At 45.7% G+C, this 12,294-nt stretch overlaps 1 protein-coding gene across 1 annotated transcript in view; it reads right to left on the bottom strand.

Annotated features, from left to right (window-relative positions):
• Nucleotides 1-12,294, bottom strand: part of LOC310693582 (thrombospondin type-1 domain-containing protein 4-like) — a 252,516-nt gene that overhangs the window by 53,702 nt on the left and 186,520 nt on the right. The window contains exon 7 of the mRNA XM_083475940.1: nt 4,221-4,357. Coding sequence (XP_083332066.1) covers nt 4,221-4,357 — 137 coding nt within the window. The remainder of the gene's footprint in view (nt 1-4,220; nt 4,358-12,294) is intronic.

The following is a 12,294-nucleotide window of genomic DNA, read 5'->3' as shown; positions in this document are numbered from 1 at the left end:
TAGGAAGAATCTTCTGGTGGTGAGAGCGGAATGGACTCCCTCGGAAGGTGGTGGACTCTTCTTCCTTGGAGGTTTTTAAGCAGAGGTTGGATGGTCATCTGCCAGGGATGCTTTAGTTGTGATTACTGCATTTCAGGGGGTTGGGCTAGATGACCCTCGGGATCCCTGCCCATAAACATTAGGGGAAATTGTGCATGAAAATTCATATATTTGGTGAAAATAACACCTAACAGTACATATTTTTGTGAAAGTAACCTATAAGAATGCATTGTACTCCTAACATGAATGTTAGGAGAAACATTCTGAGCAGTAACTGGGAGACCAAGAGGTTGGCACATTCACCCTTTCCTGCACACAAGGTTCAAGGCTGTTGCCTGAATCATCCACCTCCCTTCTGTTAGCATTAAGAGGCTTTGCTAACAGGTTTGGAATGGGAAAGAAAGTCTCAATGATTATGTCAAGAAAGGAATGGCATTGCCAGCTGTAAAAGAAGAACAAAAAGAGGCTTATCATGGCACCATCCCACAATCCAACTGAGCTTTCTAAAAGGATTATGGTGCACCCTGTTTGCAAGTGAAGATACAAGAAAAAGGAGATGGACTATCACTATGTTTAAAAAACAAAGGTATAGAGAAGAAGAATTTTAGCAGAAAGAGTAACCCAAGACACAGTTCCCACAGAGGCAGAACTAGGCTTTATTTCACCCGGCTCAAAGACCCAGTTTGGCACACACCCACCCCCGTGCATTTGTGTAGAAGAAGAAGAAGAAGAGTTTGGATTTGATATCCTGCCTTTCACTCCCTTTAAGGAGTCTCAAAGCGGCTAACAATCTCCTTTCCCTTCCTCCCCCACAACAAACACTCTGTGAGGTGAGTGGGGCTGAGAGACTTCAGAGAAGTGTGACTGGCCCAAGGTCACCCAGCAGCTGCATGTGGAGGAGCGGAGATGCGAACCCGGTTCCCCAGATTACGAGACTACCACTCTTAACCACTACACCACACTGGCTCTCACACACACACAGGCTGGGAGCCTCAGTGGCGCTCCTCTGGAGGCTTCTTCCGGGGCAAAATACCAGGCTAGCCCTCACCCCCTATAGCTACCGTTCTAGTTCCCATTCCTTCCGTTTTTGCAGCAATTCAAGCTAAGTGAGATTATGATGCTGGGTGCAAATGTTTCCACCATTGTGCTTATTTCCTTCCTACTTTTAGAAAGACATCATTTCATATAATCCTTTTAATTGGAGTGACCAGGGATTGAATCCGGGACCTTCAGGAGTCAATGCAGGTGTTCTCCTACCAAGACCCATCACAAAGCAGTAATGTGCATTAAAACGTCAATGAAAGATTAAAGCGTATTATGCATCAGTGCATCACTTGATATTGTAATGCTTTGTAAATAAAAAAAGGGATCCTAGATGTGAAAGCACTAAGCAAAAGAAACAGCTAAAACAAGAAAGAGGGTGCTTCTTTCTCTTTTTTTTGAAACTGTCTCTCTCTCTCTCTCTGGTGAATCTGAGGCTGGAGGAGGAATTCAATACAAACCTACCAATCCACTTTCTGAAACAATATGTGTGCTGAAGCACAGCCACACTTCTCCTGTATTTTACAATAAGGTTCTCCTGCTAAGGAAAGTGTAACCAACAACTGATTGATTGTTTTGGCAGGCATAAAATGCAAGAACATATCAGCTGGCAAATAACAGCCACTACGTGTCATCTGTGAAATGCTGTTGGATACAAAATATAGTCAAATATTAAATACCATGCTGTCAGATCCATTGCATTCCAGCTATCAAATCCTGGCAAATAATATCAAATATTGACATCAGGATTTCTCAAAATGTCAAGTAACTGGAGAATATCCAGCAAAATATTCAAAGGATTACTGACATCAGCGTTCAAAGGAGAGTGCAGGGAGGCAAATTAATTTAGTTGCTGTGAAGTTCTAAACACTCTGGAATACAGATTAGTTACATGCCAATTTTGCTTCTGAGGTTTATTGAACATTAGGTCATTTGAAAGAAAGTACAAGTTCGGCTAATCAACTAGCAGTAATCTGTACATTTTTACATGACAGCTCCTTTAATTTTTAATCCCATCACTCTCCTGTTTTGATCAGAACCTGCCTAAAAGAGATTCCCTCTGTCATGCGCAGAGAGAGAGCATTAGCTGATGAACAAGCAGAACACAGGAAGCTGCCAGATCCCAGGCCAGAAAACTGGTCCATACAGTCTAGCATTGTCCGCTCTGACGGGCAACAGCTCTCCAGGATCCCAGGCAGGGAAAGAGGCTTCCCCTCACCTGCTCCTAGATCCCGTTTCCCATGAAGATGCTGCCAGGGGCCTCCTGCAGGGGCTGTACCGCTGAGCCATGGTTCCTCCTGGCCATTCACTCCTTCAAAGCATTTGTTGCCCTTCTTTCCTCAGCAGGGCTCAAGGTAGCTCAGGACAATGACATTAAAACAATATAATGACAAGCAAGTAGCAGGAAGAAAAAGTGTCTTAAGACCAATGTCATAAAGACAGCTTCCAGCAGGTGAAAAGCAAGTCATCCAAACTACTTATGGCACATAGGTCAGGCAAACCCTGACTTTCTGCAGGCAAATAGCATGAATAATATGAAGCTGCCACAAGATACATAAATATTGTTCTGGCTATTATAGTATGGTGGCACTAAGAATGTTGTTGATGGAGAGATGTGGCTGAGGGGGGCGGGGGGTGGGATCTCCATGGATGAGGCTCCTGTAAGAGAGAGAGGTCTGAAGCAGCTCTTGTCCATCCTCTTTGGTCTCCCAGTGGAGTCCTACACATCATGGATGACGACCCTGTGACCTCCAAGACTCCAACCCCCATCAGCCATAGGCAGCACAGCCATGGCCAGAGAGGATGGGAGTTGTAGTCCAGCCATATCTGTAGGGTCATAAGTTTGTCTTCCCCACTATTCGTTCATTCATTCATTTCAGATGTTATAAACTGATTTAAGATTCGTGGTCAAAAACAGAATATAAAGCATAATACAAATAAATAAATAAATATAAAAATAAAAATAGAATGTTGACTTTTGTTTTAATGAGTTTCAGCTTATAGTTGATTTTAATTATTTTTTGAAAGTTTCACATAGTTATCCATATTTTTATGGATAATTTCACCGTTTTATTCTTTTGAGGGCTTCTGTTAGCTTTTTTAACAATCAAGGGGCATATAATTTTTATTAAATAATTTAAATTAAGACAAAAAATAAAATAATTCAGGATGGCTTGGGGGAAAGGAAACCTTTCAACAAATGTCAAGAACATAACCATACTGGGACTTGCTTCACTTGTAAGAGAGGAGATTTCCAAGACCCTGCCATTGAGATCAATGGATGAAGATCTCTGGATGGTGCCGCATGTGCCTGAGAGCGCCTGGCTGCAGGGCACATGCGGCACCATCCAGAGATCTTCATCCATTGATCTCAATGGCCGGTGTGGATGCCGCAGGGGAGGCAGGTTTTTCACACGTTTGCATTACAATCCTATGAATGTCCACTTGGAAGGATGCTCCATGGACTTCAATGGTGCTTTCTCTCAGATTATCAAGTGTGAGATGACTGCCATACTGTCCTCTGCATTTGTGTCCCCATCTCCCTTCTCCAAAAAAACCACCCAGAGGGTGGCAAAGCAGCTACATTGTGAAGATCCCAGTTGAGCTTCAGGCACTCAGGATCAGAAGAGCCTTTGGCTTTAGATCAAGAGATCGCTTGGTGAATAATCTGACCTTAAAAACACACCTGCCATCCACAATAAGGTTACCAGATTCCCCCCCCCCCAATGATTCCGGGGACACTTTTCAACTTCCTACTAAATAGATGGATTTTGTCAGGGGACTGATATGTAAATCCGGGGACTGTCCCTGGGAAATGGGGACGTCTGGTAACCTTAATCTACAAGAAAATGCAACACTTCCAACTATGCTACAAACAAAGCCCAAGAAGATGCGCAAGGTTGTCTGAATATGGACAAACATGGAGAGAGAGGAGAAAGATAAAGAGGAAAGGTTGTCTTTGTCTCTGTGACAAGTGCCCTGGGATGGCAAACAATATATTTTAAAACAAAATATTCATCCTCCCCATGCACATACTTTGTTGGTGGGCTTTTTAGTTTAGTTTTGATTTTGAGAAATCAGCACGTAGAAACGGCGCATAAAGACAAAAGAAACCCTCTCCAGGTGGGCATCATCCCTACCTTGCACTGCCCAGACACGCAGACGGAGGTTGCATTTTGGTCACATGGCGTCCCGTCAATGACCTTCTCCGCTTGTCTCACGTAGAACCGATAACCTACTGCTCGACAATTAAGTTCGCATTTCTGACTGCCCTTAACTGAAAGAAAGAGAGAGCGAGAAGGCCATGAGTATGGCTAGGGCTAGGTTATACCACCACAGCACAAACAGAAAGCTTGAGTGGAAAGAAGCTAATGGCGGGCTGGAGCTCCCCAACCCAGCCTTCACTACTTCTGCCTCGGGTGCGCTTGGGGACACCGGTGGCCCTGGGTTCTATAGGCAAGAGGGCCGCAGTGGCCCCTCTCCCCGCATGGGCTCCCCGCCTAGGGATGGAGGAGAAAATTCATGGGGTCACATTTTAATGCAGGCTCACCAGATTTTTACTTCCCAAACAATACAGCCTTGTGATGCTTCAGAGCATGTTGGGCTCCATCAACTGCCCTCAGCCCCAGCCAGCAAGGCCAATTGTCAGGGGTGATGGAGGCCATCATAGAGCAATATCTGGATGGCCAGAGATTCCCCACTCCTGCAGTGCATGAAGCATTACAAAGCTCTTCTTTGAAACTCACCCTTCTTTGAATTTTGCAATTTGAATTTGCAATTTGAATTTTTCAAGCCAAAGAATCTAAAATATCCTGGAAGAAGTGGCAGGAGAGAGTGAGAAGGGCAGGCAAAGCCCATGTCCACCATCACTGGACCACCCACTACCAAGTGCCCAGAGGGAAGGATTCCAAGGGAAAGGAAGGCAGTCAAAGTTGGCCCAGACCTCTGCTCTTGCTCTAGCTGGGCTCATGATGTTTTGTTTCCTTGTGTTGTCACACATTCTTTAATGCACATGTGTATTTTGCAAGTTTGAGGGTGCCAGTCAAAAGGCAGGATAGGAAGAGCTTTTGACATGGATGTTAGCTGCAGAGAGGATTTCAATGACCCTGCAATGGAAAAGCTTGTAAAATATGTATCTGATTGTATGGTATAAGACAGGGCTGTCCAACTTCCAAGAGACTGTGATCTACAACCACCACACAAAAAAACTGGCAGTGATCTACCCATTCGATTGACCAGAGTTGTTGAGCCTTTAGGGAAGCCAAAGTTGTTGCGGAGGATCCAGCGACTGACCACAATTGACCAGGGGCACCCCGCAATTGACTGGTAAATCATGATCGACAGCCCTGGTATAAGACTTACAGACTTTAGCTATGATGGCAGGACACACACACACACACACACACACACACACTGCATGTTTCAAGGGTGATGAGAGGATCCAGAACATGTTTATTGTTGGGATACTGCCAGGGAGATGGAGGCATCAGGCAGGCCTCCAAGTCGCCTCCAGATGATCACCGGTCTCCCGTAGAACAGCATCAGGCAATTAGCGACACGAGCCTCAGAGACATTTCAAGACTCCTGCACACCCTTTTCAGCAGTCTCCACAATGGAAGATTCAGACAGGGGAGCATATTTACAGCTTTATTCAACGTAGATCAGAACAAAGGAAAAACATGACAAAGGAAAAACATGTTTTCCATATAAACAGCCAGAAACAAAAGCTATATACAAAACAGAAGTTCCCAGTGAGAACAGTGCTGGGAGTAAACAGGCATGTGACACACAACAATCATGCCTGACTCTTTTAAGGTGGAACAGAACTATATCCTAACATCCTCCCCCTTTCCGTGTAACCTGTAGTACCTGTGGTTCAACCCAATTGCAACCTCTGTACATAAACCTTAAGTTGTTCTCTGTTAACAACCTTAGACAACAGATCAGCAGGAATTTCATTTCCTGGCATGTAGGACACCTGAATGAATCCTTTCTGAATGCACTCTCTTGCACGATGTAACTTAATCTGCAAGTATTTGGTTCTTTGCTTGCGACTCTCTGAGTTCAGCAAAGCCAAATAGGATCTATTGTCTTGATACACCTGTATAGGACATTTCACAGACACTCTGATGTCCTGAAACAGTTGCATCAACCATTCACAATCCATGAGTGAAAATGACAGAGCATTGAGTTCTGCTTCACAGGAACTTAGGCTCACTGTTGTTTGCTTCTTGCACAACCAGTCAAACAGGCAGTGGTTGTACATGTAGCATACTCCAGAAGTGCTTGTACCATCCGTGGTGTCACTTCCAAAACTTGCATCTGCAAAGATTTCAAGACCTCCAGTCTTCTGACTGGTGAACCTCAGCCTGTAGTGCAAAGTCCCTTTCAAATAGCGGGCTATGCGCTTCAGAGCTTTCCAATCCTGAACAGTAGGATTGTTGGCATGTCTGCTAAGCAGGTTAGTGCTTACAGCTATGTCAGGTCTTGAACATCTAGCAATGAAATTCAACTTGCCTAGAATGCATCTGTACAGTGTGGTGTCAGAAAATGCTTCAGCAGTACTATCTACCTGGTAACCTGTCACCATCGGTGTGACTGCTGGGTTTGAATCAACCAAATTCAGCCTTGTTAATACATCACCAATTTCTGTGTTTGGTGTACCAGAAAATTACCTGCCTGGTCCCTCTCCACCTGCAGAGAAAGATAGTTGGAAACCTCACCAAGATCCTTCATGTCAAAGTGCTCCTTCAGCTGAGCTAGGGTGCTTTGGTACAAAGCCTGATTCTTCCAAAACAGAAGAAGATCATCAACAAAACATAAACAATACAGTTTGTTTTCCCCCTCCTCCTTGACAAACACACATGGATCAGCTTTGCCTTGGTGAAAACCTAGAGAAAGCAATGTCTCAGTGAGTTTCGTGTTCCAACAACTGGCACTCTGCTTGAGACCATATAATGATTTCCGTAGTTTACAGACCATTCCCTTCTGTATCTGCACTCCATCAGGTGGAAGCATATACAGCTCCTCCCCCAAAACCCCGTACAAAAAAGCTGTGTTCACGTAGTGATGAGAAACGTGCAGTTTCTCCTCTGCAGCTATCTTGAGCATTAGCCTAATGCTCTCATACTTGACGGTGGGTGAGTAGGTCTTGTGGTAATCCTGTCCTGGTACCTGTGAAAAACCTCTGGCGACCAATCTGGCTTTGTGCCTGACAACCTTGCCAGTCTGGTCTGTCTTGGCCTTGAAGACCCATTTGCTGCCAACCAGTCTCATTCCTGGGACTACTGGGACTAGCTCCCAAGTTTGGTTCCTATCCAAGGAATCAACTTCAGCCTTCATGGCATTTAGCGATGGCTCAGCATCTTTAGAGGTTAACTCCTGAACCTCTTTGAAGCTTGAAGGTTCCCACACCTTCTCTGAGCTACTAAGAATAGCAGTTGCTGTCCTAGCAAACTCATAAGCAAATCTCTTTGGAGGTTTGCCTTTTGTGGCCCTTTCAGATCCGTGTATTAGACGCAAGTCTTCTGCACTCATCTCTTTCTTAGGAGAACAGTGACCAATGGTGAACAGTGGTTCTTCCAGTTCAGTGTCAGACACATCAGATGGTCTGATTGAGGCCTTTGCACTCTTGTAGTCTGCTGTGTCATCACTGTCGCTGACAACAGCAACAGCGCTGCCCACTAAGCTGGAATCCGAACTCTGATCATCATCCTCAGCTTCCTCTTCTACCTCCTCATCATCTGCTTCTTTCACATCATCATCTTCATCCTCCTCTGAGTGACTCTGGAAAATTCCCACATTTTCCCCCCACTTAGGACTGTACTCAACACTCTTTGTGAACCTATTGGACTTAAAGTTAGTCATGAATACCCTGTATTCTTTTTCATACCCCATGAACAAACCATGTGCCCCAAGCTTCCCAAGCCTGCTGCACTGTGGGGTGTGTAGCCACATGTCAGAACCAAAGATTCTCATGTGCTTGACATAAGGTTTATTACCAAACATCTTCTCATAGGGAGTACAACCAATAGGTGATGACAGTCTCCTGTTATAGGAATAAACAAAACTATTCACAGACTGGAACACAGGTGGCGCTGTGGGTTAAACCACAGAGCCTAGGACTTGCCGATCAGAAGGTCGGCGGTTCGAATCCCCACGACGGAGTGAGCTCCCATTGCTCGGTCCCTGCTCCTGCCAACCTAGCAGTTCGAAAGCACATCAAAGCGCAAGTAGATAAATAGGTACCGCTCCAGCGGGAAGGTTCGAATCCCCACGACGGAGTGAGCTCCCGTTGCTCGGTCCCTGCTCCTGCCAACCTAGCAGTTCGAAAGCACATCAAAGCGCAAGTAGATAAATAGGTACCGCTCCAGCAGGAAGGTAAATGGCATTTCCGTGCGCTGCTCTGGTTCGCCAGAAGCGGCTTAGTCATGCTGGCCACATGACCCGTAAGCTGTATGCCGGCTCCCTCGGCCAATAAAATGAGATGAGCGCCGCAACCCCAGAGTCGGCCACGACTGAACCTAATGGTCAGGGGTCCCTTTACCTTTACCTTTATTCAAAGACTCCGCCCAATATTTTTCAGGGAGATTGGCATCATGCAACAAGGTTTTTAGGCCTTGCAGCAAAGTTTGGTTTGCTTGCTCACAAAGTCCATTCATCCATGGAGATCTAGGAGTTGAGAGGCTATGCTGGATTCCCTTCTCAGTCAGGAAAGCTTCAAACTGCTGCAAAGTGAATTCACCGCCTCGATCAGTAAACAAACAGCCAATGCATTTACTGTGAGCATTCTCCAACCAAGCACAGAATGCCTTGAACTTAGGAAACGCTTCTGTTGGAGCATAAACACATGAATGTACCTGGAAAAAGAATCAATTAAAACCATGAAGTACCTTGCTCCACCCAAAGAGGGCGCAAGTGGACCAACCAGGTCTGCGTGGACTAGCTGGTAGGGTTTGGAAGCCTGCCTGCTAGACTCCTTGCCTTTTGGAGCAACCTTCACCTTGTTCTCTGCACAAGATACACATTTCATGTGAAACTTACAGGGCTTGATGTTCAAACCCTGAACTGGCCAGTGCCTGCCAAGACATGTGACCAAATTTTCGGTGCGCCTCATGAATACACCCTGCATGAAGAACTTTGTTAGTTTGTGCAACACAACAAGATTCAACATTAGACACATCTACAGCAATGTCATCATAAGTTATCAAGAACAAGCCATCTATAAACTTCGCATGCAAAATGTCCTCTTTGCCTTTCCTGATGACACAGATGCTCTTCTTGAAGGAAATCTCAAAGCCTCGCCCAGTCAGCTGTGGGACACTGAGCAAACTGTCTGCAGAATCTGGAACAAAAAGTACTTCGCTGATGGTTGTATGCAGACTTGCCAGTTTCACTGTCCTGACTCCTGCAACTCTCAACATCATACCATCAGCCTGTTGGATCTCTCCATCTTGAGGCGTGAAGGAAATAAACAAGTGCCAATCCTTCATAATGTGCCTTGTCGCTCCAGAATCAACAACAAACTTGCCTTTGGCCTTTGGAGAAGCAGTGCCAGCAAACAAAGCCTTGTTTTTCATTGGCCTGGGCTTCCTACCCCCCTTCTGCTTCTGGCCATCTGCAGGCTTCTTCTTCTGTTTAGTTCCAGCCTTCAGGCAAAATCTCTGAAGATGACCTTGGTTCCCACAGTTCCAGCACTTCACAGCTGCCAATGCCTTGGCTCCCCCTGAAGCACACAAGCTGACTCAGCTGCATTCCTCCTATCATATTCGATTTGCAAGGTCGCCAAAACTTTTGTAGCAGTGAGGTCCTGCACAGGAAGAGTCGCCAGCTGGCTTGCCACAGCATGATAGCTCTCATGCAGGGAGTCCAGGTTAAGGGTTGCAAACAGAGACTCAGGCATATTAAAACCTCTATTAGTCAATTCCTGTATGAGATGCTGCAAATGCAAAACATGGGCTCTAAGGTCTTCCCCTGGCTCCAAACGCTTCCTGTGTAGCTTTCTGAAGTAAAGCAACACAGACCCAGCCTCTTGTCAGAGATGACAGGCCTGAAGCCCTTCCCACATCTCACGGGAGCTGGCCTTGCCAGCCAGGGTGATTAACTCTTCAGGAGCTACTGAGAGCAAAATTATTCCCATGGCTCTTGAATCCTGTGCTACCCATTCATCTGTCAGAGGCGCTGCGGGGTCCTCAGAAACAGTATGCCACACACCAAGCCTTCTCATCTGGCCCTTGCAGTACCTTGCCCAGGTCTGATAGTTGTGGCCATTAAGCTTTGGGCACGGAGCCCAAACTGAGGCTTGTAAAAGATCCATTTCAGCTCTTAACTTCAGCCATGAGCTGGTTTCCCTTTTACAATCAGCCTTATCTTTAGCAGCTCGTAAATCAATGAGGCCTGCTTGCTCTTCTCTGCCAGACTAATTAGTTAGCTCGGACTTCAAAATCTCTGCCGCGGCATCAGAAAAGCCTCCCTTTTCCACATACCTCTTGCAGTCTTCAGCAGTCTTACTCTCCTGTAAGTGCCATGAATCTGGGCCCGAAACCTGTTGTTCGGATACTGCCAGGGAGATGGAGGCATCAGGCAGGCCTCCAAGTTGCCTCCAGACAATCACCGGTCTCCCATAGAACAGCATCAGGCAATTAGCGACACGAGCCTCAGAGACATTTCAAGACTCCTGCACACCCTTTTCAGCAGTCTCCACAATGGAAGATTCAGACAGGAGAGCATATTTACAGCTTTATTCAACGTAGATCAGAACAAAGGAAAAACAGAGGAGGGCAACCAAAATGGTCAAAGGCCTGGAAACGATGCCTTATGAGGAACAGCTAAGGGAGCTGGGCATGTTTAGCCTGGAGAAGAGGAGGTTAAGGGGTGATATGATAGCCACGTTCAAATATATAAAAGGATGTCATATAGAGGAGGGAGAAAGGTTGTTTTCTGCTGCCCCAGAGAAGCGGACACGGAGCAATGGATCCAAACTACAAGAAAGAAGATTCCACCTAAACATTAGGAAGAACTTCCTGACAGTAAGAGCTGTTTGACAGTGGAATTTGCTGCCAAGGAGTGTGGTGGAGTCTCCTGTTTTGGAGGTCTTTAAGCAGAGGCTTGACAACCATATGTCAGGAGTGCTCTGATGGTGTTTCCTGCTTGGCAGGGGGTTGGACTCGATGGCCCTTGTGGTCTCTTCCAACTCTATGATTCTATGATTCTATGATTTAAATTTCATTTTTCTAACAACTGAATCCTCCTTGAAAGGGCCGGCTTAGAAGAAGAAGAAGAAGAAGAAGAAGAAGAAGAAGAAGAAGAAGAAGAAGAAGAAGAAGAAGAGGCGGCATTTGGATTTGATATAGAATCATAGAATCATAGAATCATAGAATCATAGAGTTGGAAGAGACCACAAGGGCCATCGAGTCCAACCCCCTGCCAAGCAGGAAACACCATCAGAGCACTCCTGACATATGGTTGTCAAGCCTCTGCTTAAAGACCTCCAAAGAAGGAGACTCCACCACACTCCTTGGCAGCAAATTCCACTGTCGAACAGCTCTTACTGTCAGGAAGTTCTTCCTAATGTTTAGGTGGAATCTTTTTTCTTGTAGTTTGGATCCATTGCTCCGTGTACGCTTGTCTGGAGCAGCAGAAAACAACCTTTCACCCTCCTCTATGTGACATCCTTTTATATATTTGAACATGGCTATCATATCACCCCTTAACCTCCTCTTCTCCAGGCTAAACATGCCCAGCTCCCTTAGCCGTTCCTCATAAGGCATTGTTTCCAGGCCTTTGACCATTTTGGTTGCCCTCCTCTGGACACGTTCCAGTTTGTCAGTGTCCTTCTTGAATTGTGGTGCCCAGAACTGGACACAGTACTCCAGGTGAGGTCTGACCAGAGCAGAATACAGTGGCACTATTACTTCCCTTGATCTAGATGCTATGCTCCTATTGATGCAGCCCAGAATTGCATTGGCTTTTTTAGCTGCCGCGTCACACTGTTGGCTCATGTCAAGTTTGTGGTCAACCAAGACTCCTAGATCCTTTTCACATGTACTGCTCTCAAGCCAGGTGTCACCCATCTTGTATTTGTGCCTCTCATTTTTTTTGCCCAAGTGCAATACTTTACATTTCTCCCTGTTAAAATTCATCTTGTTTGCTTTTGCCCAGTTCTCTAATCTGTCAAGGTCATTTTGAAGTGTGATCCTGTCCTCTGGGGTGTTA

Source organism: Podarcis liolepis (genome assembly GCF_965112155.1).
Source record: "Podarcis liolepis genome assembly, chromosome: 14".
NCBI classification, from domain to species: Eukaryota; Metazoa; Chordata; class Lepidosauria; order Squamata; family Lacertidae; genus Podarcis; species Podarcis liolepis.
This window is presented reverse-complemented; position numbering and strand designations above follow the sequence as displayed.